Source organism: Microcebus murinus, unplaced genomic scaffold (assembly GCF_040939455.1).
Source record: "Microcebus murinus isolate Inina unplaced genomic scaffold, M.murinus_Inina_mat1.0 scaf003_hap2_Mmur4.0, whole genome shotgun sequence".
Classification (NCBI taxonomy): Eukaryota; Metazoa; Chordata; class Mammalia; order Primates; family Cheirogaleidae; genus Microcebus; species Microcebus murinus.
The window spans coordinates 889,691-914,754 of record NW_027438949.1 but is presented as its reverse complement, the minus strand read 5'-3'; the positions used below and the strand labels follow the sequence as shown (position 1 = coordinate 914,754).

At 59.0% G+C, this 25,064-nt stretch overlaps 1 protein-coding gene across 2 annotated transcripts; it reads right to left on the bottom strand.

Annotated features, from left to right (window-relative positions):
* Positions 1-472: 472 nt before the first annotated feature.
* L1CAM (L1 cell adhesion molecule) lies at positions 473-21,449 on the bottom strand. 2 transcript variants are annotated; one of them, XM_012757237.2, is made up of 28 exons: positions 21,332-21,449; positions 12,074-12,227; positions 11,040-11,054; positions 10,549-10,654; positions 10,173-10,375; positions 9,053-9,175; positions 8,794-8,964; positions 8,400-8,511; positions 8,066-8,250; positions 7,764-7,895; positions 7,491-7,634; positions 7,028-7,139; positions 6,768-6,934; positions 6,517-6,673; positions 6,201-6,325; positions 5,964-6,074; positions 5,587-5,784; positions 5,338-5,408; positions 4,935-5,157; positions 4,295-4,410; positions 3,908-4,109; positions 3,699-3,821; positions 3,439-3,612; positions 3,219-3,338; positions 2,989-3,141; positions 2,723-2,857; positions 2,513-2,585; positions 473-1,855 (listed from the first exon to the last, which is right to left on the bottom strand). In XM_012757237.2, the coding sequence occupies exons 2-28, from the start codon at positions 12,147-12,149 to the stop codon at positions 1,624-1,626; spliced, it is 3,759 nt and encodes a 1,252-aa protein (XP_012612691.1). In that variant the 5' UTR covers positions 12,150-12,227; positions 21,332-21,449; the 3' UTR covers positions 473-1,623. The 2 variants fall into 2 exon arrangements, with proteins under 2 accessions (XP_012612691.1, XP_012612694.1); XM_012757240.2 differs by lacking the exon at positions 11,040-11,054.
* Positions 21,450-25,064: the final 3,615 nt, after the last annotated feature.

The window sequence follows — 25,064 nt, the reverse complement described above, 5'->3', positions numbered from 1 at the left end:
GGGGCTGGGGAGAGCCAGCCAGGAAACTGCGAAACTCCCAAGGAGGGATGGCCATCCCTGGGTCCACTCAAGGTTTGTGGTAATTAGTTTAAAGTGCTTTGCAGCTATCTAGAGGGCAGAGGACCGCAGGGAGGACCACTCCACCAGAGCACACCATGTTGCTTCTGCCAAGCCAGGGAGCCAGGCAAATGCTTGTAGGTGGCTGTGTGCCCTTAGACAGTGAAGAGCTGTCTGGGACCTCTGGGGCCTTGGTCACACCCTACTCCCACATGTGAGCCTGCAGAGATGAATGGGTCAACCGTGGTGAGTGCCTAAGCTTGGTCCTACCAACAGTGTGGCAGCGACACTCAAGGGGCAGGCAGCAAGGCCTGCAGAGCAGGTGGAACGTGTGGGCTGTGGGGCTGGTCCTGGCTATCTCTTGCAGTGTGGGGCGTGGATGGCAGACACAGAGCTCGGCACAGTGACAAAAGGCCTCCTTCATTTCCAGGTTTTATTTACCTGTTATAATTCTGATATTTATGTACATATATATACTTTTTTTGAAGAGAGCTCATTGACAGACCAAGCAAAGGCATATGGGGCACCCAAACTGTTGGGCAGGGCACAGCAGTGCTGGGAGACCAAGGTTTCCTTTTTTTTTGTCTGTTTTTATTTTTCCTGGGATGGGTTCATCAAAGCTAATTGCTATAAAACCTAGAAACCACTTAGGGACTCAGACATCTGCCTACACACTAGTGGCATATGGGGTCAGGGTGAGGGTACAAACTCTCAAAATCACGGTGTATTTACATTCCCAAGGTGGGGTTCAGGAGGAGGCCGAGGAAGAAAACTGTTTGGACAATGGGGCAGGCTGGGCAGGGCTGCTAAGGGTCTTGGGGGATTGGCAGCAGCTGGGAGGGGATGGCTGGTGGGCAGTGGGAGGAAGTGTGCCCACCCTGCACCTGGGCAGTGACAGAGGCCACTTGGATGTTGTGTGGTGGGTACTGAAGGCAGCATGTGTATGGAGCTCCCGAAAGCCAGCTGCAGGGTGGGGTGGGCAGTGGGAGGAGGGTGCTGACCTAATGTGATTTGAGGCCTGGGACTCTGGGTTCTGCAGATGTCCTCCCCAGCACCTGCGGCCAGCTTGCTCAGCCCTTGTCCTGGTTGGAGCAGAGATGGCAAAGAAAAAGGAGCAGATGGCAGGGACACCGAGTTCTATCTGCATCCCAGCCAGGCTGGCCAGGGAGTGGCTGAGGGTCGGGAGAGGTGCCAACCCTGGTCCTAGGGAGACCCTACCACATCTGCCCCAGGCAGAGAGCAAGAAGGACAGCATCACGGAGACCTTTCTGGGGCCACCCCACTTCTGCTCCCCGAAATCATGGCCCATCTGCCCAAACAGGTTGGCAAGGCAGCACCCAAAGGCCCCTGACATGTAGGTGATCTGCCCCTGAGCTGAAGCAAAGCAATGTATGCCCAGGAAGGGGTGTAGCTGGGTTTTGGCAATAAAGTGGGGACCAAGTGGCAAGAAGGGGCCCCTCCTCTGCCCCAACTCAGGCTTCCCACAGGCCTGCTAGAGAGAGGAAGGGGCCTCGACCCCAAGGTCAGGGGCACAGCACAGGCCCCACTTTGCCTGGCTGGACTCCACTATTCTAGGGTCACAGCAGGGTTGACTGGGGAGGTGGCCCCTGAGCTATCATTGCCCCCTGCCGCCTCCTTCTCCTTCTTGCCGCTGTACTGGCCAATGAAGGAGCCATCCTCGTTGAACTGCACATCCACGCTGCCCCCATAATCGGCCAGGCTGTCATCACTGCCCAGGGGCTTGATGTCTCCATTGAGAGATGGCTGGCTGCTGCCAAAGGCCTTCTCCTCGTTGTCACTGCAGAGGCAGAGTATGGGTGAGAGGATGAGGCAGAATCCCGCCTGCCTTCCATTTGCTCTGAGTGTGTGCAGGGAAGAGTAGTTCTGACCACCCTGGAAGGTGGCTCTGGGGTCTTGTCCTTGACAAGGAGGGCCGGCCTGGGCATTTGCAGGGTCCCGATGACTGGGCAGGAGTGAGTGGGCGCTTGGCCTGTGGGTTCCCGGGGCCTGGTTCCTTGCCTGGTCCCCTGGCACCATGTACATGAGCCTGACACGGACACCACTCCAGCTGTCAGCCCTTGTGGTGCGTGCTGTCTGGGGCCTCCCTCAGGGAGAGGAGCTGGGAAGGTGACAGGCAGGCCCAGAAGCTGGGATGTCAGTGTGGGGAGGAGGGGCTGGGGTATGTTAGCTTCTCCCTGAAATGGGGAATGCCAGGCCAGAGGGCTGGGAATGAGTCCTGTCAGAGCCCTGGCAACCAGGGGACAATGGTACTCCCAGGCACACACTGTGTATAGGGGGTCCCTGCCATTGGGGTCTGACGTCCACCTCCACTGCCCCTGCCTTACCTCTCCAGGGACCTGAAGTCACCCAGCAGCACAGAGAAGAGAGAGAAAGAGGGTCAGGCATGAGAGCGAGGGTGCAGCTAGGTGCCAGCACCTGACCCTGCCCTACTCACCTGTACTCGCCAAATGTCTCATCTTTCATGGGTCGGGCCTCAGAGTCCACCTGGGTGTCCTCTTTGTCCTTCACTGCAGACACACAGACAGGCTGGCTTCCTCCCCGCTGTGCTCTGAAGTGGCCCCAGCCTGGGAGAAAGAGCCCTGGCGCTCTGCCCACCCCCAGCATGCCATGCTGCCTGGCCACCCTCCCCAAGCACAGCAGTCACCTGAGTACTTGCCCCCCTTGCTGCGCTTGATGAAGCAGAAGATGAGCAGGATGAGCAGCAGCAGGACCACAGCACTGACGAAGCCGATGAACCAGCCCTCGGTGGCGAAGCCTGCAGCAGGGAGGCGCACGCGGCCTACAGGAAGGACACAGCGGCCCTGGGTAAGCCACTGCCCTGTGGAGGGACCACTGCCCTCTGGGGCCACACGTGAGGTCTGGGCAATGATGGCCATGGCAGGGACAGAGCAAAGCAGACTCGTGCCTTACCAGTGCCATTGGTCTTTACGACCATCCTGTGCAGCAGCTCCTGCTCCCTCAGCAGGTGGATCTCGTAGTCGGTGTCGGGCTGCAGGTCCCACTGCGTGTAGGAGCTCTGGTTGTAGCTGACGTACTGCGCGAGGTAAGCGCCCCCCTTCTCTTCTGCATGGGCGAGAGAGCAGTGGCAGGGTGAGGGTAGTGCTGGGCAGCCCCTAGCCCAGAGCCCCCTTCATGCTCACCTCCCAAAGCTTTGAACCGGATGTGGAACTGGAAGTTGCACTGGCCCTCCTTGGGAACCCAGGAGACGACACTGTAGTTTTCACCTGCCATGGCTGAGATGTTGCCAAAATCTGGGATCCCTGGGGGGCACAGGAGTGAAGGGACTGTGTGGGACCCGCCAAGCAGCCCAAGGCTCACCCTCCTGGGCCACCTGCTGACCAAGCCCTCCCTCCTGCTCACCAGACAAGGCCATGGTGCCTCCTTCCCGCACAATGGCCTCACCAGGACCCTCCTTTGTGGTTGCCTGAAGCTGGAAGCGGTACCGCAGGTTGGGGATGAGGTTGGTCAGGTTGTGTGTCTGAAGCTCAGGGTCCGGAAGGTCGAAGGACAGCTGCTCCTTGCCTGCCTCATCCACTGTGGGGACGGGTGGGGGTTGGCTTAGGCTGCCAGCTCTGGCACCCCCCATGTCACGCCCGCCTCCCTGCCACCGCTACACGCACAGGGGTGGTAGGAGAGCACGTAGCCGGTGAGCACGCCGTTGTGGCTGAGTGGGGGCTGCCAGTGCAGCAACAGGCTGGTGTCCGACTGGCATTCCAGGTGCAACGCCTCAGGGTGGCCGGGCACTGCAGGACACAGACGCCAGCAGATAGATCCTTGCCCAGTCCAGGGAGGAAGGGTGGGAGGCAGAGGTGTGGGGTGAAAGACTCACCTCCCTCTGGGGTGCTGAACGGGAACTCGCTGGCAGGCCCCAGTCCTCGCCCGTTGAAGGCCTGCACCTCCAGGTGGTAGAAGCTGTAGGGCCGCAGGCCACCAAGAATGACGCTGGTGGTGTTGGCAGGCACCACCACGTGGCCCTTGTGGATGTGCCTCTTGCTGTGCTTCCTCTGACTACCCTCCCACCAGTACGTCACCTGCACAGGCGGAAAGGAGACCTCGAAGGGTCAGAAGGCATCTAGCAGGGACCCCCAGTACATGCGCCCTATGGCCCTTGACAGGGGCCTTTTCCTCCCAACCCCAGGCTTCCAGGAGAGCCCCCAATCCTGTAACTTCACCCGGTGATCACCCCAACCCCAGCTTGCATGCCTTGGGCCCTTACATTGTATCCCCGGAGGTGGCCTTTGACCTGGGCCAGGTCCACAGGCCACCACTTGACCAGCACAGTGCTCGAGTTGAGGATCTGGATGCCTTCCAGCTCGGGGCTCACCTGCGGGTCTGGAAACAGCCAGGGACTTGCAGAGGGCCCACGTGGAGCCCTCCCACACAACAGGGAAGATGGCTCTGGTTCTACATTGGGGGAGTTTGATGAGGAGCAGCACGTTTGCATGGTCTGGAGAGCTCTCCCTGGACTGCTTATTAGTTGCGAAGGTGAAAATAGTAACTTAGAGGAGAAACCAGAAAAGGCCTTGACAGGGTGGTTAAGGTTAAGGTCTGGTAATGGCCCCGACTCAAGGACAGCAGAGAAGCAGAGTGACTACATGTTTGTACTGGATCCCTGTAGTGCAGGGAGGAAGTGCTGCAAATGACATTGTTGGTTGACGCCACGGGAATATCGGTTGCCAATTACAGAACTGTATCAGTGTAAAGTGTCCGGAATGTCACATCACTCTAGTTATGTACATCCTTATTCAGAGGAAATGTGCACCCAAGTATTGAGAGCTGGGGACCAGATTGGTGGCGGGCAGTAGGCCACACATGCGCACACTGTGACATGCAGGTGGACTCCACTGGATACTCACAGTCCTCCCCGGAGTAGCCGATGGTGACCTGGGGCTCGGGGCCTTTGCCCTGGCTATTGATGGCCTGGACTTTGATTTCATAGGGCACAAAGGTGGACGTGTTGGACACCACGAGGAACGGGTCGCTCACTATCTGCTCCTGCCAGATCCCCCGTGTCCCCTGAGGGCGCCACTGCACACGGTACTGAACTTGGGGGGCATTCCAGTCCATCCACCAGAGCGGCTGGAGGGAGGCGGCAGAAAAGGAGCTTGTTGGCCAAGAGCACAGGCCTTCTGTGACCCACCCCCAGCCCAGACTTGCATCCCCAGCCACTGGCCTCATCCTTAGCACAGCCAAAGGGGAGCGACAAACACCTGGGGCCTGGCCTCCTGTCCAGGGCGAGCTCAGCCCAGGGCCCCTCACCTTCCATGTGATGACCATATTGTTGGTCTCATTCCCTTCCCCCTTCACGTCCACAGGGTTCTTCTCTGGGGCTGGGAAGTAATATATTAGCATATCAATGCTGCAGACAGGGGCCAGCAGCCCCTGGGGAACCCCGCTCCCCCCAGGTCCCCTGGAAATTTGAAAGCAGAGGCACTTGGGCACAGCCCAGGGCCCTGGGACTCAGGTCCCCTTCCAGGTGGTATGGGAATGGGCACCACGCTGGCTTACCTGCCTCAGGCGTGACCACAGTCTCGGAGGCCAGGCTGGGCTCCCCGGGGCCGTATTTGTTGATGGCAGTAACCCTAAAGGTATAGTGGACATAGGGTGACAGCTTGAGGGTGGTAGAGGTCTGGTTCCCTGGCACCTTGCCAAGACTGTTCCATTTCTCAGGTGCCATTTCCTTGTCCTCAAATTCAATGTCATACTCTGCCAAGAAGTGAACCAGTAATGCAGTCATTGGCATGTGGCTTAAGGGAAGGGCCATGGGGTTGCTGAGTACAAGCCTAATTCTCCCTGAGCACCCCAAACACAAGCGCATGCTGAGCGAGGGGAGGCCTTAGGTGGTGGTGGGGGTGATGGGGTGGTGCCATGCTCAGGCCTCTTACTCTCGATGGGGGCATTGTGGTCTTCGGCGGGGCTCCAGGACAGGCGCACCTGGCTCTGCTTCAGCAGGTGAAGGTCAGACAGCTCCAGCTGGGGCACCGGCCCAGGGCTCCCTGGGGGCCATGGAGGGTGGATTCTCTGGCCCCCTCAAGAGCCACACCCCCCACCCACCAGCTTGAAAAGGCCCAGAAGTACGAGTCTGGGCCCCTGATGCTCCAGGACCCCATCCTAGGACTCACCCACCACCAGGAGCTGCGCCCTGCTCTCCACCATGTCCAGCTCGGTGCTGGCCACACAGCTGTAGTTGCCCTGGTCACTGTAGTCCAGGTTGTGGATGACTAGGTGCCCGTCCTCTATGAAGTACCTGGGAAAAGAGCCATGTTCATCCTTCGGCTCCCAGCAGACCCAGCACTTCCCTCCCCTCCCCTCCCTCTCCTGCCAGAACCTTCCCCTCAAAGCACGGAGGCTCCCCCATAGATGAGGCCAAAAGGTATGGCCTTCCAGCTTTTCCCACTCTGCCCTTCCATCAAGCCTAGCTTGGGGCTGAGCCCTCACTTGTCACTGTCCCCAAGCTCCTGGAGGTCTCGACCATCCCCACGCCAGGTGATGCTGAGCTGCAAGGAGGGGTCAAAGGAGGCCTGGCATGTGAATGTCACCCTCGAGCCTTTCTTCTCAATTGCACTCCGGGGTCCCTGCGTGATCTGAGTTGCATCTGAGGGCAACATAGGGGAGGGCCAGGGTCACTACAGAGATCCTGACTTCCTCCCTCCCAGAGGCACTGCCGGTCATGGTGGAAGTCATCTGACCTTTAACCTCCAGGTTAGCCACAATGGTCACATTGTTTTGGTCATTGGCAGCCTGGCAGAAGTAGCGTCCTGTGTCATTGGCCTGGAGGTCTCGGATGCCGAGGGTTCCATTGGCATAGGGGAAGAAACGTTCATCCTGAAGCACTGTCATCCCTTCCTCGTCCAGCCTAGAGTGAGCAGGGCAGGCCTGGCTCAGGCCAACTGGGCTCCCCAGGACAGATGATGGCTTAGAGGTCCCCCCATTAGGATGGAACACTCACCACTGGACACTGGGCACAGGGGCTCCAAAGGCCTTGCACAGAAGGTAGGCAGTGCTGCCCTCAACTGCCATGTATGTCTGATTGTCGCTGGTCAGGATCTTAGCCGGCAGCTCTGGGGGAGAAACGGCAGGACTCAGGGCCACAATCGTGACAGAAGCCAGTGACTCTCCATTTGGCATCCTCGGGCCCCCGAGAACCCTGCACATTTTGCTATGCCACTCCCACCTCTGGCCCCCACCAGGCTGAGTCCCTCTCTGCCTTCAGACACAAATGTGTCTCCAGTCCCAGCCATTCAAGTTTTACCAATGATTCAAGGCCAAACTGACAGTCTGCCTCTTCCCGAAAGCCTTTCTGGCCCAGCCCCCAGTGTCCCCTGGGGCTCATGGCCAAGGTGAGCCTCCACGTGTCATGGCTGCTGGTTGAGTGGCTGTGGAGGCCTTCCCGCCGGCAGGCTGCCACTCACGGACGACGTGGATGTAGGCATTAGCCAGCAAGAGCCCATGCCGGTTGCGGGCCTCGCACTGGGTCACCATCGTGTCGCTGGGCTGCACGTTGCTCAGGATCAGGGCGCCACGCTGGATCTGGTACTTCTGGTCCTTGGCCAGCTCTGTGCATACAGCAGGAGGCCCACGGGCCCAGGCAGAGCATTGAGCTGTGCGGAGGCCCCCACCCCCCTTCCTCCCCCACAGTGCCCGGGGCTCACCACACTTGCTGCCCTGTCCAAGGTCCTGCTCACCCTCCACAGGGATCCCGTTGATTCTCCAGGTGACCTCTGGTTGGGGCCTGCCCTGGACTTGGCAGTCCAGGCGGGCAGTCTCTCCTGGTCCGTATAGGTGGTTCTGTGGCTCGTGCAGCCAGTATGGGGCCGCTGTAAGGAACAGGAGAACTGTCCTGAGCCCACAGCCTGCAGCCAGTTCTTGCCCCCTGCACAGACCATGCTCTCCCTGTGACGGCTGGCATTGCAGGCCACCATCCTGGGACATCATTCTGGGGAACCTGTGGCAACTGGGGAGGATGCACCTGGCAGAACCACCATACCCTCCACAGTGACGTAGTAGGCATGCCGGGCACTGCCCAGCGAGTTCTCAGCCAGGCAGCGGTACTCGCCGTCATCCTCCTCGCCCACGTTCAGCAGCTGCAGGGTCTTGTTGTGGTTCTGGTAGGTGACGCGGTTGGCCAGCATGGGGCCACTGGGGCGCAGCCACTGGATGGTGGGTGTGGGGCTGCCCAGGGCCACGGTGCAGGGAGGCCAAAGGAGGAGAGCAGAGGGGAGACAGGACAAGGCTGCTCAGCTCAGCCCGCTTCGGCCCCCACAGAGGCCTGAGCCCCTGCCGGGCCCCCCTCACCTCCGACCCTGGGCACCCAGACTCACAAGCCCTCGGCAATGCACTCCAAGACCAAAGGCTGGCCCTGCAAGGCCACCAGGTGGCTGCTGGAGTTGGTGGGGAAGAGCAGGCGTGGCTTCCTGTCAATCATGCTGTTGGCTGCATGGGGCGGGGAGGGGGAGCAATGGGTGGTTGGCCCACTCCTCCCTCCCCACCCATGGAATCACTAGGCCGGGTGGCTCTGCACACCCCAGCAAGCCCCTGGGGCCTCAGTGTCCCCCCCTGTTAAACAAAGTGCCCTAGCTCTGCTCTGGCCACCTGGGAAGGGGCCTGGGTAGGCTCGAGGCGGGAGCCAAGCCGTTCCTGAGGAAGACTGGGGTTGTCCAATCTGCTGTGGGTGAGAAGAGCCAGGGAGGGGGTGTCAGGGCCCTTGAGACTCACTGGCCTTGACCCGGAGGTCAATGGGCTCCTTCTGAATGATGGTGCGTGTGCCCGGGAAGTGGGCATGGCAGATGTAGTCCGAGTGGTTGTCCGAGGTGAGCACGTTGGCAAAGTACAGGTTGCCGTTCTGGCCCATCGTTACCCGCTCGTCCTGTTTGATATGCAAGATCTCTGTGGGGGACAGGGAGGGAGCGGTCAGGACCCCTGCCCAGGAAGACATCCCCATGACTCCCAGGCGTCAGCCCTCGCCGGCACCCACTGCTGTTCATCCAGTAGATCCGCAGCGGCTCTGCGCTGGGTGGAGGGTGGCAAGGGAGGATCACTGACTCTCCTTCCTCCACCTCCACAGGTTTCACTGTCTCCTTTGGCCACTTGGGGGCACCTAGAAGGGACAAAGAGGCTGGCACTCTCTTCCCAATCAAGACAGTGCAGGGCAGGAGGAGGAGGGCTATACTGGGGAAGGACCAGCAGGTGAGGGGTCAGGCCAGGAGGAAGTCCACATAAAGGGAGGCAGTCCTTTCTGGGCTCATGGCAGAGACTGGTGCTCAACGGGAGGGACAGGGTGAGCAGGAGGCCAGGTGGCTGGGAAGGGTTAACCCTGCACAGTTCTCAGCTGTCCCTGCCTGCCCAGGGAGGACGGGTGGGAGAGGCTGAGATGCAGTGCTGGGGGAGGGGAGCTGCGAAGGGATGCGGGAGTCACAGACCCTTCCATCATCCTGACACGGAAACCATGGCAATGGTTCCCAAGGTAACGGCAAGGGCGGGGAGGAGAGAGGAGAGCGCTCAGGAGGCGGAAACTCGGGGAGGATGGAACGAGGGAAAACCCCAGGGAAAGGGCGACACAGATAATGATGGAGCCCAGAGCAGGAAGACATGTTGGAAGCCAGTGGAGGTGGCAAGGGAGCGAGAGAGAGCAGGAGAGAGGAGAGAGGCAGCAGAGACGAAGGAGAAAAGCCGAGGCAAGAGGAACCAGATAAGCATGGGAGATGGACAGAGATGGCCTAAGAGTGGTGAAGAAAACAAGACAAAAACACAAGCCACCAAGCCCAAGGCCAGGCAGTGACTCAGACAGGGCATGCGCCATTCAGCCCTGGGCCCAGCGGCAGCTCCCAGGAAGGCACTGGCAAAGCCTGAGGGAGCGCAGGGGACAGGGGACTGGACGACCCAAAGTGCAGAAGAGAGAAGGTGGGGAAGGAGGATGTGGGGGGCCGGGGAGAGAGGCCAGGCCAGTGGCTGGCAGGGCACCCAGACCCTTGCACGCTAAACAATCAGCTGCAGGACAGCGGCTTTCAGCCGGATTCCCACATGAGCTCCCAGTACCTGTCTGAGGGAGCCACCCATGTGCCCAGGCCCTCCCTGGCCCCTGCAGGGCATCGCACCCTCGGCCATGAGCTGGATCTCGTGGGACATGGCAGTGCCCAGCTTATTGCTGGCAAAGCAGCGATAGATGCCCTGGAATCTCTGGGCAAAGTTACTGTTGTTGCCCGTGATGGTAAAGGAGCCAGAGTGGTGTGACTGGTGCACAGTCACACCCAGCTCTTCCTCGGGTTTGAAGTGGACACCATCCTTCATCCAGCGGAACCTGTAGGCAGAAAAAGGCTCAGAGGCCAAGGTCCTACAGGGCCAGAGCAAGCCCACAGCAAGAGTGTGTGCAGCTGGAGGCCTCAGGGGACGGGCGGGGAGCAGCTGGGTGCAGAGGTTTGGTGGCCCGGGCAGGTGTGAGGGCTGGAGGCTGAGGTCACAGAGGCCACTCACTGCACTTCGGGTTTGCCGCTGGCCTCACACTTGAGGCTGATGTCATCTGTGGGGAAGACAACCAGACGCGGTGGAGACTGTTCCGTGATTACAGGTGGCTCCATTACTGGGGACAGGATGGGGAGAGTGGTGGTGAGGATGGTGCCTCCCACCATGAGGGAAACAGGGGCTTGCAGGACACAAAGAGACAGAGAGAGAAAGGCACATACACAAAATATAAAAAGAGACAGAGACAGAGAGAAGACAGTAAGAAATATCACAAAGGCACATGCCTGATAGAGACAAAGTGTGTGAAAGAAAGAAGAGAGAGGTGACAAAAGCCAAAGACACAGAAACTAAGGACAAACCCATGTTGGAGAGAGAGGGGACCAGAGATAAGGATAGAGATGGTACAAAGACAGCCCTACGCAAGTGACAGAGAGACAGGCTGAGAAGAGTCTCTGACACAGGGACCCAAGAGCACAGGGCACAAGGCCCCTCCCACGACTTACCATGGTGTCCCTCATCTGAGCAGTCCCAAGCAGCAGGGAGAGAAGGAGAGAAATTCTGAAAGGCAGCACCCCTGCCCCAGGGAAAAGGAGGGAGAGGAGGCTAAAGTGGTGACGACAAGGGGCACATGCCTGGCTGGAGCAGTGGCAGGTGCCCAGGGAGAGGGGTAGAGGCACAGGGCAGGTGGACCCAGCTCCAACAGGCAGGGAGGGAGAAATTCTTGCCTTTAACAAGGAGCGTCCTTGCAGCTCCCTGGCAGGGCTTGGTAGGGCCTGCAGAACTGACCCCACCTGGGCCAGGAGGCCCTGCAAGGCTGGGAGGCAGACTGCCCCCAGCCAGGGCACCCTCCCTGGCTCCAGCCCACTTCCCTCCTAATCCAATTAGCACAGCTCAGTGTTTTCAATTACCCCTAGCCTTCAGAGCCCTGAGCCCCTCTCCCTCAAGAAGGCTGCTGGGCTGGGGCCAGGTGTCTCAGTTCAGAGACAGGGCTACCAAGGGCCCAGGATTACCCAAGTCAGAAATAGGGGCAAGACTTGAATCCAGACCTTTGCACAAGCTAGCTGAAAACTAGGGACAGCCTCAGTCTCCTGTCCACCACAGCCCAGCAGCCTTCTGGGTGCTTTCTGACCTGTGGTTATTTGGTGGAGATGGGGGCGGGGCTGCTGGAGCATGTGTCTATGATTGTCACACTTGTAGGGGGAGGCCACAAGCAAGTATGTGGTTGTCAAGGAGTATAGCAATAGTGTTGTGACTGAACTTATTTGCGTGAGTGGGAGTGGGGTGGGCCGGGCAAGGCAGGAATATAGAGGCAACCCAAGGCCTTGGGCTCTGTAGAGGATGCGCTGTCCTCGGTGCTGAAACCTCCAGCCACCCGCGTCCTGGCCCTGTCTGTGGTGCTGACACATCCCATGCCTTCAACAGTGCCCCTCTCTTCAGAGGTACCCATTGTCGGAGTACCTCCTGCCCTCCCCATGCCCAGGATAGCGGGGTGCAGGGTGAGGGTCCGGAACAGGGAGAAGGCGAGGAGGCTACTCACATTCCTCAGGGATCTGGATGAGCAGGCAGGGGCTGCAGAGGAGCAGAGGCCACACGTACCGCAGCGCCATGATCATCTTCCTGCCAGTACTCACGGCTCAGGCCGAGGGAAGCGAGCTGGTGGGCGCCCTGGGGCAGAAGCTGGGGTGGGGGCACTGGGAGAAGGGAGAAGGGAGAAGGGAAGGTGGGGGTGGAGAGAGGGGAAAAGGAAGGATGTTAGCCACTAATATCTGGGTGAGCCAGGTCTGGCCCCGCCCTCAGCCTCGCCCCCGCCCCTGGTTTCCCATCTCTCTCTCCCCCCATTCTGATGGGGCCTCTGGGTTGCCTTTTATTCCCTCTCTATTCCCTGCCAGCTTCTTCCCCAGCACCAACTTGTTGCCCCATCAGCTGCCCAGTGCATGCCGCAGGCCACTCTGCACAATGTGCCCGTGAGCAGGCATCCGTAGGCATCCATGTGGGTGCAGATCTGCACATGGGCAGTAAGCCAAGCACACTGGTGTTTACGCACCGTGTGTGCATGCACAGGCGCACTTGCATGTGTCTTCTCTGGCAGGGTGCACTCAGCAGTGGCTGTGTGCTGGCGTGTGTGTCCAAAGTTGATACATGGGGCTGCTAACTGCCTGTGAGTCTTGTATTTCTGTGTGACTCGGTGGGGGTGAGTCCCTGTGTCTACTATCTCTGTGTGCACACACAAGCACAGTGTGCACGCTTATGTAGATAAGAACTCCCCTTGTACTCTCATTGCTACGGCTTTCAGAGCCACCCGATCCTGGGTGCTGTGGGGCCTAACGAGCTGACAGGGGCTTGGGGAGCAGAGAACAGTTTCGAAACGAGAAAGAATGGAGAAAGAAGCCTTCCCTTAGAATTAGTGGGACAAAGAGAGGAAAGGAGGAAAACACCTCCCTGCTGCCCCTCAGTCCTCTTGGGGGCAATAGAGGTGACCGTGGCCTCCTCCCTTCCAGATGCTCCAGGCCAGGGTCAGGGCAGGGGTCAAGGAAAGCTCTGGGACATTTCCCAAGACAGGGTTTCTGACGCCTCTCAAGCACCTCACAGTCGCAGCTTGTAAGCCATTTTCTAAGTCAACTGCTATTTGTGTCCACCCAAGCCCAACCAACACCAGCCATGCCCACAGCCCACCTGTGTGCAAGGGGCCTCAAAGACTGAGGGTCCAGGAAAGGGGACTCCCCTGACAATGACAAGAAGGAGAAACAGACTCCCAAGTAGACAGACGATGTGGATTCCAAAAGGAAAAGGGTATGAGAAAGAGGCAAGGGTCGAGGTGCAGGAGAGGCAAGAAGGGGCGCTGGTGGGTGACTGAGCTTGGAGGCTGGAGCCCCAGACCAGATGCCCCCACTCCATCTGTACGGTCATGCCCCCTGGGCCCAGCTAGGACCTTATCACAGGGGGACCAAGCCTCACAGAGAACACTGAAGACTGGGCAGAGAAGCCTGGCGTGCTGTGCTAACGCATCTGAGCTCCATCAGGAGCCACAAACCAATTTTGTGTGAGGGAGTCACAGAGCAGAGTGGGGACTGCAGCAGATCACGCAGCAGTGGAGAGCAGCAGTCAGCGTGGAGCTGTCAGAGGCCCCCACCCAAATTGGAGAGAGGGGTGGGGAGGCACAGAGAGGGGTGGCCAGCTTGGAGGGTAGGAAGTAGCAAATGGTTGCAAGAGCTGAGCTGGAGCCCAGAAGGGAGGAGCCACAGTGGATCTGCTCTGCCCTCCCTCCCCCAACAAAGCCATCGGGATCAGGGCAGGCCCCAGGCGGCACTGGCCTCAACTTCAAGGCCTGTAGGAAGCAGTGGGGGACTCAGATCAGAGAGCAGACGATCAAACAGTAGCCTTGGGAGCACTGGTCTTAGGAGGAGGAGGGGAGGAAAACTAGAGCAAAGGGTAAGCTCAAAGAAGGATCCCCCTGCCACGGGGCCTCGGGGGCTCTGTTGAAACGGTGATTTCTGCCATGTCAGTTCCTCTACTTGTCCTCCAAATCAAGGTTCCAGGAATGCTGTTTGGCATATATGCCCAGGGGGTACACACAGGGTACATACAATATCTCTGACCCTCTGGTCCTCACTCTCTCCCCCATCCCAGCCCCAGCTTGACTCCCTGTAGCCTCACATCAAACCTCTCTTTGGTCCCCTGGTACTTGCTACTCAGCCAGCCACCACCCTGGGCACTAAGAGATAGGCAGGAAGGGCCCAGAAGGTGAGAGGCCGGGAGAGGGCTCTGCTCCTCCCCTCCCACTGCTGCCCCATTCCTCAGGTAATTACAGAGCAAGCGCTAAGGTTGTTATCTCAGCAGGCACCTACCCCATCAGTGCCACAGAGGGCAAGAGAACAGAGAGGGGGAGAGCTCCACAGATGGAGCCAAGGCTGGTCTGCCAAGGGGTGACAGACAGAGTGAGGAAGAGGCAGGAGGGAGCAGGGGAAGCTGAGAAGTGGGGCTAGGAACAGGAGACAAAGACAGGCATTGGAAGACCATGATAACCAAGATGGAAACTGTTAGGGAGCCAGAGAAATCCAGAAACAGAGACCCAGGAGGCTGGAAAGGGAGACAAGAGGAAAAGGAGTACAAAGGTTGAGAGCCAGCCACAGAAAGCACAGCTGAGAAATGGCAGAAAGAGTGAGAAGAGTGAGGGGCGGGGGTGGGCGGGTGCGCATGAGTGCAGGCCGCCTGCACAGCATCCTTGTCCCTGGAGGGGTGTGCCAGGCAAGGGGCGGGGGAGTAGGGAAGAGGAGCCTGGGTCAGTGAGGGGCTTCCCAGGCTTGGAGGTCAGGCTGGACTGAGAGGAGGGCGGAGAGACAGACATAGGTGGAGCAGCTGTGAGCTGGGGACAGAGACACCAACAAAGCCCTGGGTGACAGCAGCAAGGCTCCGCCCACTTGTAGCACTGGGGTAAGAGGACGACTATAAGGCAAGATGAGTGACCTGCTGCTGGCTGCCCCATGCCATGCCAGGGAACAGGTGGAGGTCCCTGCGGAGAGAAGGGGAGGGGAAGGACCAAGCACTCAGGGAATAGCAGTGGATCCTTCCAAGGTTGTTGTTAGCATAGAGTAGACACGACAGTGAGCATGTGTGCCCATGTGTGTGCATGCACAGGCACTGTGTACACTGGCTGCTGTGCTGAGGGGTGCAGGACAGAAGTGGGGCCGCTCCTGAGTGGGTCCAGGCCTCACACACTGCACTGGGCAGGCAAGGAGACAGGGCACTGAGGGGACAAGGCCAGGGAGATGAGGGCGGGCTACCCAGCCTACAGAGGAGCCCCACCCCTGCCCCTTGAGCTGCTCCTAGGCCCCTCAGGGAGTCCTCTTCTCTCCTCTGCACCAGTATTGTCTGACTGGAAACAGGTTGCCAGGGAGGGACGGGGAAGTGGTGGAGCCTGGCTGAGACCTGGGTGGCTACTTCCCTCCCTGAACATCCAAGAGCACCCTGAGCATGCACACTGCACACACGCCTGCGGCTCCTGGGCTCTTCCTGGGGTTCTTCTCAAAGGACAAGCAACAGGAGGCCCTTCAAGAGAGGAGCAAAAGATCTCCTGGCCCTCCTGCCTGTCCACTGCTGATGGCAGCGCCTGCTAATTGGGAGGCCAGAGCGGAGGTGGGGCTCGGGGCTGAGCACCCAGGTGCGTGGGAGGGTCAAAGTGTGGGTGCCAGGTCCATGCACTTGTAGGCTGGGGAGCTGTGTGTATATGAGGGTGTGGGTGTCACCTACACCCCATACACTGTGTCACTTTAAGGTTTCCCCTCACCCTGCCCCCCAGGCTGTGGCAGGCGCAGTTTCTATGGTGATGGAGCCCAACTCCCAGGCTAGCAGAGGTGGGGGGAGGTTTGCTGTAGCCTACAGGCTTATTTAGATAATACACAAAGGAGGCTGCTTCAGGGAGGCTCCACAGGTACCTGGGGAACCACAAGTCTTAAAGGACTGCTACATAGTCCTCTGCACTGCCCACCTCAGCCCTCCCTAAGGGAGGACCCCCAAAGAGTGCACCCTCAGCCCCTCAGCAGCCTGAGGCTTCGGTCTCCAAGGCAACTACAGCTTACCTGTAAGGGACCATTCTTCTTAAAAAATGGGGAAGAAAAGGACAGAGCTTAATCCTTTGTGGGGGAGCAGGGAGGACGGTCACGATTCTCACCTTCAGCCAGCCCCACCCCTCCCCGGGATCTCAGTCAGCTGCCCTTGCTGTTAAATAAACTTGTGGGTCGCACTGACCACAGACTGGAACTCTTCTAAACACACTTACAGACATCAACTCATGCAATCCTTAGCATTCCCCCATTAAGGAGATGTTAGCTATCATTATTCCCATTTTAGAGAGGGGAAACTGAGGCTCAGAGGACTGGAGAACTGTGTCCAAGGTCGCAGAGCTGGCATTGGCACTCACCAGGGGTGGCATTCTAGATGGGGTGGAGGCTCACAAAGCTGTCAAAGGCAATTCTGGGGTCAGCTGGCCTCTCTGAGACTCTGGTATCTGGACATGTGTGCCTGCTTGGGTACCCAGGGGACCAGGGACCATTGTGCCCTGGGGAAGGGCCTGTTTGCCAGGCAGATGGCAGGCAAACATGGGGCAGGGGGCGAACTCTTGGGAGGGAAGCCATGTGGAAGCAGGATGTGACCTACATTACATCTCAGCACAGAGCAGGAACCTGACCCCAAACAAACCGTCCCATCCTGGCTGGGGTCCCTTTGGCCTGAGGCTCTGTGGGACTTTATGTGATACTCCCCCCATCCAAGTATTTAGTCCAAGAGAAGGCCAACTCCTTTCCCTACTGGGCTTGGGCACATGCTGGGTCTCTTGCCCCCCCACCCTTGCTATCTGGAATCCAGAATCTTGGTGCACTCTGACCCCTTTCTCACAACACAGAGGCTTCAGCTGCCTGGAAGGCTCCTCTTTCCAGTCAGAACTTAGCTGAAGGAGAGATTGCAGCCTGGCAGGGGAAGGGCTCACTGGCCGCCATGTGGAGCAGAGGCCAAGGCTCTGGTTCCCAGACCCCTAGAAAGCCAGAGAAATGAGGCAGTAATAGAGCCCCTCCCAGGTGCCAGGCCTCCTCAGGACCCGAGCCCTAGAGGGGGCTTCAGGGAGGTTAGGGGTCCCTGGGGCTATGGGACTACAGAACAGGTAGGCAGTGGAGAGAGTGAGGGAGCTGGGTCCTGGCACAAGCCTTGGAGTTTGCTGCTTAGACCAGCAGGCCCAGGCCACCTGGCCCAAGTGTGTTGGTGTTGGGGTGGGGGGGGGCCTGGAAACAGCTGAGATGCCACCAGGCCCCACAGGCCGCCCAGGCCCCCTTGGGCTCCCCACTCCCAAAGGGTTAAAGGGCAGAGGGGGGCACAGGAAGCCTGGGAGTGGACAATGGAGCCTCTGTCCTCCCCAGGGCCTCAGCATTCCTTAGGCATGAAGCAGACGGCCGGCGGAGGGGGCCAAAGGGAACACCCCCCTCCACTGAAGCCACAAGCCTGGGTTGGCCAGAGGCTCTGTCCTCCACATCACGTAGCTCTGCATCCAGCACTGCAGCCACCACCCTCAGCCACACCCCTTCCCAGCACAGGCCTTGTTGTGTGCACACTCACTCGTGGACACACACGATGTATACATGCAACCACACACATGACCTTCACCCAGGCAAACAGGAATACTAGACATTACACACACACATGCAAATACACACATGCAACCAGATATATGAGCTCCACATATGCAAATAAGAATACTAGAAGCCACACACACCGACACTCCCAAAGTGCCCCCAGCAACCCAAGTATCCCATGTAAACCTCCAGACTGGGGCTGCCCTGTCCCCACACCCGCCTGGCACTGGATCCTTTAGACCAGAGTGGTAGGGAGGGAGCAGGCCCCTGAGGACTCAGTCCCCTTCAAGCTCCACCCTCAGACTGACATTGAGTAGGAGGGGCTCAGAAGTCTCCCTTGGCCAAGTGCATAAAGCCCAGGATGCTGGTACCCTCCTGCCCCACCCGATTCCTGGCCCACACTGTGCCCCTGCTAGGTTTAGGGGCCAGAGCCCTGCACGAGCTGCTGAGTGGGAGACAGTGGCTAGGCACTCCCTCTGCAGCTTTCCAACCTGGAGGGAACACAGAAGAGCCAGGGCAATCTCCTGAGGCCTTAGGTAGGGGCCCCGGACAAAGAAAAGCTGCCAGGAGACCAGTAGTGCAGACCCTCCTGCAAAGGGTCCCCCCCCCGGCCTGCTCCTCCCTCTCTCTCCAACAGCAGCCTTTAGAAAGCCTGTGACCTCCATCACTGCTCATCTGCCTGGCAGCCACCAGGCACCCCCATCCACCCTCCAAGTTGGACAAGGCCCCACGGGGGGAGGGGGGTCTGTGCCCAACCCAAAGGCCTGGAGTCCAGCTGAGTGTGCTGAGTGGCTGCTGGATGGGGCACAACCTCAAGCTGTCACGGGGAGGCAGGGGCAGTTTTGGGGAGGTGGGGACAGGAGCAGAGAGATGGAAGACAGACAAAAGCAAGTGGAGCTAGAGCAGGGAGCCAAGGCCCAGAGAAGGCAGGAGGGGCGTGCACTGCCCCACCCCACAAGCTCCATGAGCAGGAAAGGGAAAGGGATGGTCTGGGGGACAGGGAGAACTGGGAGGCTGAAGAGGAGAGGGCAAGGGGGCAGAAGCAGGAGAAGGGGGTGTCTAGGATGGGCCAATGAGAGCAAGGGGGAGACAGAAAGCTTTTGGGGGTGGGGGCTGCTGAGGGCCATTCCAGAGGGCCCTGTCCCGGGATCTAACCCCAGCCTTCCCAATCATAGCAGCAGGGGCAGCGCAAAGACAGCAGCCTATGGGACCCTAGAGCAAATGTCGAAAGCACAGAGTGGGGCCCCCACTAAGCCTGCAGAGCAGGAGATGGGCTGGCACCCCCATCTGCCCCCATCCTGGCAGGCCCCTGCACAGGACCCCACCCTGACTCCACACCCTCCTCTGGAACATGCCCTCCTGGAGCCAGGTCCAGGGCCACAGGCGGTAATGAGTGACTGTAGTGGCGGGGCTGGGCCACTCTGCAAGGCCACATCACCCTCATGCCCAATTGCAGCCATTTCAAGTGGTACCAGAGACCATTTGCCTTGAAAGGGACCTTAGAGATCAGTGAGTCTGCCCCTCATTGCACAGCTGACTGTCTGTCCCAAGCCTCTGGGCTGGGGAATGACCAATATGGCACATGAAGCTGCTTCTTTGCTCCTTCCCAGCCAGCCAAAGCCAAGTGTGTGCCACAGAAGACACCACACCCCAGTGTGGACCTAGGGATCTGTGCCGACTGGGGGCACAGCCCAGGCACCCTGTGCACCAGAGGAGCCCACAGACCAGGCCCCTCCTCACTGACTCTGCTTCCCTTTTCCCTTCAGAGAACCATAAGAAAATAAAATAGAAAGAAAATGAGCCCGTACACCATGCGGACAAGGACAGGGTTGGTCCAGTTTGTTACTATCTCTTCCACAGGCAGCTGGAACGTGGCCCAAGCGGGCACTGGCTATGAGCAGCTGCCCGCAAAGACTGCCCACCCCTGGGCTGCTGAGCCCCTGGGCAGGGGACCCTGCCTCCAGGTGCTGACTGTCCTGGTGCTGAGCAGGGAACTGGGAGAGGGGCCTTTCGGGAGGTGGCGGCTGCTGAGCAGGGGATTCCCTTTCCCTGATCACATCACCAGACTCTTAATTTCTTTTGTTCTTTCCTGTATATTTCAGGTGTATTACACACACAGTAAGATGTGTTACTTTTGGGATCACACATAAACAAACATAAATAAATATGGAGAAGCAGAGAGAGACTGGAGTGCAGCAAAACCAAATGGCTAGAAGCCAGGGAGGTGGGAAGGTCCTGGTACCAGTCCCACCCATCCCAGTCCTGCTACGAACTCAAGTGGCCATAGTCAAGTCCCCAAAGGCCCAGGATCCTGCAGGTACACATGTGCAGATGCTGCATGGGTGGGTGCTGTGCCAGGTGAGAGGCCAGGCCAGGCAGAGTCCCACTGCCTGCTCCAGCCACCTCACAGGGGACAAGAAAGATGGGGTTCGGCAGCAGTTCCAGGGAAGAAGAGCTGGCTGGGCTTATTCACTGTCAGGTTCACGTGAGTCAGCAGAGATGGCACTGGGCTGCCCAGAAGCCCCTGCCCTCCAGGCGGCGTCACCCAGGAGCAGGACATCTACGTAATGGGGGTGGGGAGTGCCAGGACTCCACTGCTTGGGGCGATGGCCCTAGGCCTGCCTCCCTGAGACAGGCAGGGATGGGCAGGGGTCCAGATACCCTGTTGGGAGCAGCAGGCTGTACTAACTGTTCTTTGCAATCCCTGCCAACCAAGAGACCCCAAAAATCTAACCTAGAAAGGAGGGAATGGAATCACAGACCCCTCCCATAAGTGAACAGAGATAGGAGATGTGGCAATGGGCAAAAGACCTGCAGCAGGCAGGGACAGGGCCCCAGGCATCTTGCTTTTCAAAAGTCCCTAGCCCTGAGCCAATGAAGCTCTCCCTCCCTCACACCTACCTGATGGACCCACATTCCACACCATGTGCACCGGAGGCACATCAGTGGGTGCCCAAACCGACCTCACCCAGTGCACCCTTTATTGGCCACAGAGCCCGTGAAAACAGGCTCCAGACACACCCTGTGCCTCCAGAGAGGGGACTGTGGTTCTGCTGCAGGCTTTGAGGGGAGCCCCGTGGAGCCCAGGCTGGGGTCTGGAAATAAGGGGGAGAACAAAGCCCCCCCCTAACCTCGGTGTGGAGGAGCAGGCAGCGCCCAGCCCTGGTCCCTCCCCGCCCCCCATTGCAGGGGCGGCTGAGCCCAATCGCCACCCCCCATGCTGGCGTTGTTTTCAGTCAAACAGGGCTCCCCACTAGGGAAGAGGGGCAGCCACGCCCAGGGCCACACCCCAAGGCGGTCGACCCGGGAGCACTGGGCCCCAATCTCTCTTTCTCGCACACGCGCACGCGCACAGAGACACGCCGACTTCATCCCCTACTCGCCCACGCAGACCCTGCCTGACCCCCGTGCCCCTCCCAAGGTCAGTATTTAGGGCGCCGCCCAGGTACCCCTCACCTGTCGGGCTCCAGCAGGCACCTGGCCTCCTTCCCCGCCCCACTCCCGTCCGCGGTGCCCCGAGGCTGAAGCCCGGCATGAGTGGGGCTCCAGCCGCAAAGTCGGTGACCGCGGGCCAGACTGGGCTGCATTGCCCGATCTGCCGCTCGAGGCAGGCTGGGGCGGGGTCGCAAGGGGTCGTCGCCACAGCCCGGGCGCCAGAGCCAGCCAGCCCGCCTTACCTGCGCTGCGGCCGCTGCTCGGGCTCCCCGCCCAGTCTCCGTGCACGCCGGCCTCGGACCCGCCGCCCGAGCACGTCTGCTGTGCAGTTGCAGCGGCTGCAGTGGTGGCGGGGAGGGGGCGGGGCGGGGCGGGCGTGCGTGGAGGGGAGGAGGAGGGGAGCGGAGGGAGGCAGAGGAGGGAGCAGTGAGATCAGCTCCAGGCCGCCGGCCCCGCCCCGCCGCGCCCTACCCCCTAGCCCTGGCCGATCCTGGCCACCGCGCCCGGTTCGGGTTGGGGACTCCTAGGTGGCCCACTCCAGGAGCTCAGTGGGACCCCCGCCCGCAGCCAGAGGTCCCTGGCCCGGGCGTGTCCCCAGCCCAACCACTGGAGAGTCCCTGCCGCCGTGGAGGCTCAGAGCAGGAATCACGGGCGGGAGTGCTCCCGCGGGCCTGGGGCCGCGCGGTGGAGAGGAGTCAGGTGGGGAAACAGCTTCTCCCCCAGTCCCCCCTTGGCCCTCTAGAGCGCTGGCCAACGATGGGCACCCATGCGCAACTCGGTCCGGGCCGCGCCCAGGTGTCGTGCGTTTGGTCGCCCCCTCCCCCACCCCAGACGCCCAGAGCAGGACTCCAGCGTCCCTGAGTCCGCGCCCAAATGCCTCCCCACTCTGGCGCCCGGTCCGGGTCCTTCGGGAGGGGTGCGCGGGCCTCGATTCCCAGCCCTAGGGGAGGCACATTGGGGAGCGGCACCCTGCACACCCCTAAACCCTGGCAGGCTGCAGGATGAGAGCTGAGCCCAGGGACAAGAGGGTCGCTCAGAGGGTGTCCCTCGAGCTACCAACCCCAACTCCCAGATATTCCTCCAACCCCCCCTCCAGCCCGGTTTCCCAGGTGTCATATTCTTTGTCCTGGGAATTGGCCTCCTACCTATCCTGCTGGCCCTACTCTCCCAGTCTTCCTCATAGCCCTGCACGGTAAACGTGGGGCAGGAGCACCTCCCCAGCGACCCCTCCTAGGCTCATGGCCATGACCTCCCAGGGGAGACGAGATCGAGGGGGGGCAAGAATTCCAGAGCCAGCCAGCTGGCTGCAGCCTCAAGGCAAGGAAGGCCTAGAGCCCAGATGGCAGATTGCAGCCTTGGTGGCCACGGTATTTTTATGGGCATGCCTGTTGCCCAGTGAGGCATCCCTGTGGGCCCTCTACACAGCCTCCCAAGACCCCCAAGTGGTACAGGGCTCTCCTCCAGATGGCCTTGGCATCCTGGCCCGGGTGCCCTCCCCCATTTTAGACCACCTTGTGGCATCTTCAGTTCCCCTGGAAGGGGAGGCTTGGGGTGGCCCCAGATGTCCCCAGAGAGGGTCTGGATGTGATGTTTCTAGGGGCCTTTCACAGGAGAATGGACAAGCCTAGGAGCCTGAGTGAAGGGCTGCCAGAATGGGGGTGCTGGCAGGACTCTTGAAGGTGTCTAGCATCTTAAGGAGACAACAGAGGAAACTGAGCCCACTTGGGTCACAAGGCCAGTGGCCCCATGAGCTGGGTGGAGAAGGGGGGTATTTTCCATGAAGCACTGAGCTGTAGTCAGCTTCCTGCCCATGCTGATCTGGGCTCCGATAGGCCTGGGCAGAGCTGGCACTGGCCTCTCTCCTCCCCAGATGCTGCCTCCACTCACACTCTGGAGTTCCTGGCCTTTCCCCAAGCCCCACCTCTTGCCAGTCTCCTACCTAATCTAGGGTTTGACACTGGTCACCAAGAGGACACTGACAGGGCTGAAGTGAGAAAGGAATATGCACCTACTAATGCACAATGATGAGTCTGGTCTCTACTTATTATAGTAATAAAATAGTAGTTGCTGTTATCACACTAAATCACATGCAGCAAGCATGGCCGTGAGCCCACCATCACTGTGCTTCATGCACATTTATCTTGCCCCAACCTGGGGAGGGCCGTCTGAGCACAGGCCCCACATTGCAGAATGGGGCCAGCAAGCACACCTACGGAGAGTCTCTTTCTCTCCTTAGCGCCAATCTCCACATGCTCCCAGGACGGAGGCTCTGTTGTTACCCTCGCTTTCCAAGTGACGGGCCTCATTGCGTAGTAGGCACTATTATAGCCCCCATTTCAAGGGTGAGGGAACTGAACTTCAGAAGGGTCAAGCGCCTTACCCAAGATCACTCAGAAGGTAAATGGCAGAACTAGGATCTGAACTCCCTCTGCTTGACTGTGACAGCCATTCTTTCACATGCAAGCGTGGAGGTAGAGGGGCCAATGGGAGCAAGAACAGGAGGGCGAAAGGACTGTAGGCAGAGCAAGTCCCAGGCGAAGCAGGAGAGATGGCCCTGAGCAACAGGTGACCATCCCCCATGGCTACATGCTGGCTGTGCAGGGTGGGGGGCACTGGACAAGCAAATGGGTGTGTCTTGCCCTTCAACATCAAGTGCTTCTCATAGCCTCTGCAATTTGGTCACTCTGCTCCTTGTGACCCACCCTTCATAGGCATAGTCAACTGCACAAGGGAAGCCCCAAGGGTCTGACCAGACCTCCAGACAAGGGGCCATGTGAAGGAGAGGGAGTTGCAGGAGGCAATGGGCAGGGGGCAGGAAGGAAGTGGCAGGGGGCAGGGTGGGTGCTGGGCCTGACACATCCTTCTCTATTCTTCTCCTTTCAATATCTCTGTGTCTTCACAGCTCTTGGAAACAGTATATGGCTGGATTTTGGGTTGATCCAGTTTAACAATTCTTGTCTTTTTAAAAAATCAGTTTTATTGAAGTATACTTTATATACAATAAAATTTGCCCTTTTGAGTATAAATGTCGTGTAACCACGACCAAAATCAAGCTGTAGGACATTTCCATCTCCTCCCCAAGTTCCTTCACACCCATTTGCACCCATTTGCACACCCTCCACCCCCGGCCTCTGGCCCCTGGCCACCACCAATCCAATTTCTGTCTTTTCTAAAATGTATGACAAATGGAACCATACAATGTGTATTCTCTTGTCTGTCTTTCCCGTAACACAGCTTTGTCGCTCCTCCATGCTGAGTGTGTACATGCGTGTCAGTAGTGTTTCTTTTCACTGCTGAGTAGTCCTCCAAGGTTCGTGTGTGTCACTCTGTTTCAACATTCATACGCTGAAGGACAGCAGGTCATTTCCAGCTTTCAGTGATGACAATGGAGCCGCTGTGAACATTTGTGTCCGGGCTGCTCGGCCATGTGGCAAACTTGCCTTCACCCATCTTTCCCATGGAGTCAGTCAGTCACATCCATGACAACTGCTGCTCTATTAGGATGTATTTGGCCAATCATTGTGTGCTTTCCATTTGTCCTGCTGCCCCAGTTTCTCTCCTCCACCCCCACTTTACATAAGTGAAGGCTCAGGGCAGGAGGCAGGAAGGCCTCTATTGATCAGAAATAGAAAGGGACTTTGTACAGGCATGCGGATGCTTACACAGCCACTAGATGGGCCAGAGCAATAGGCTACCTGTGCCACCACCGAAAGGCCACAATGTAACCTTTGAGTTCAAGAAGACACTACTGTAGCCACGACCTAGGAATCAGCAAGTCGAGAGCAGGACATTGTTGCTGCCACAAGTGCCCCCAATAACCAGGAAGTAGAGGCCGGACACTTGGTGCCCAGTGGGAGGAGGCTCCCCCCTTCACTTGTGCAGCCGGCACAGCACACCTGACAGCAGCACGGAGACCGACCTGGCAGCAGGAGGTGGGAGCACACGCTGATAGCAGTCAATAGACCCAGTCAGACC

Excerpts from the sequence above, each read along its gene's own strand:
- L1CAM (XM_012757237.2), bottom strand. The coding sequence starts at position 12,149 with ATGATCATGGCGCTGCGGTACGTGTGGCCTCTGCTCCTCTGCAGCCCC. Across the intron at positions 8,965-9,052 it reads GATCTACTGGATGAACAGCA|AGATCTTGCATATCAAACAG; the intron begins GTGGGTGCCGGC and ends TGTCCCCCACAG. Across the intron at positions 6,674-6,767 it reads GGCTAACCTGGAGGTTAAAG|ATGCAACTCAGATCACGCAG; the intron begins GTCAGATGACTT and ends TGTTGCCCTCAG.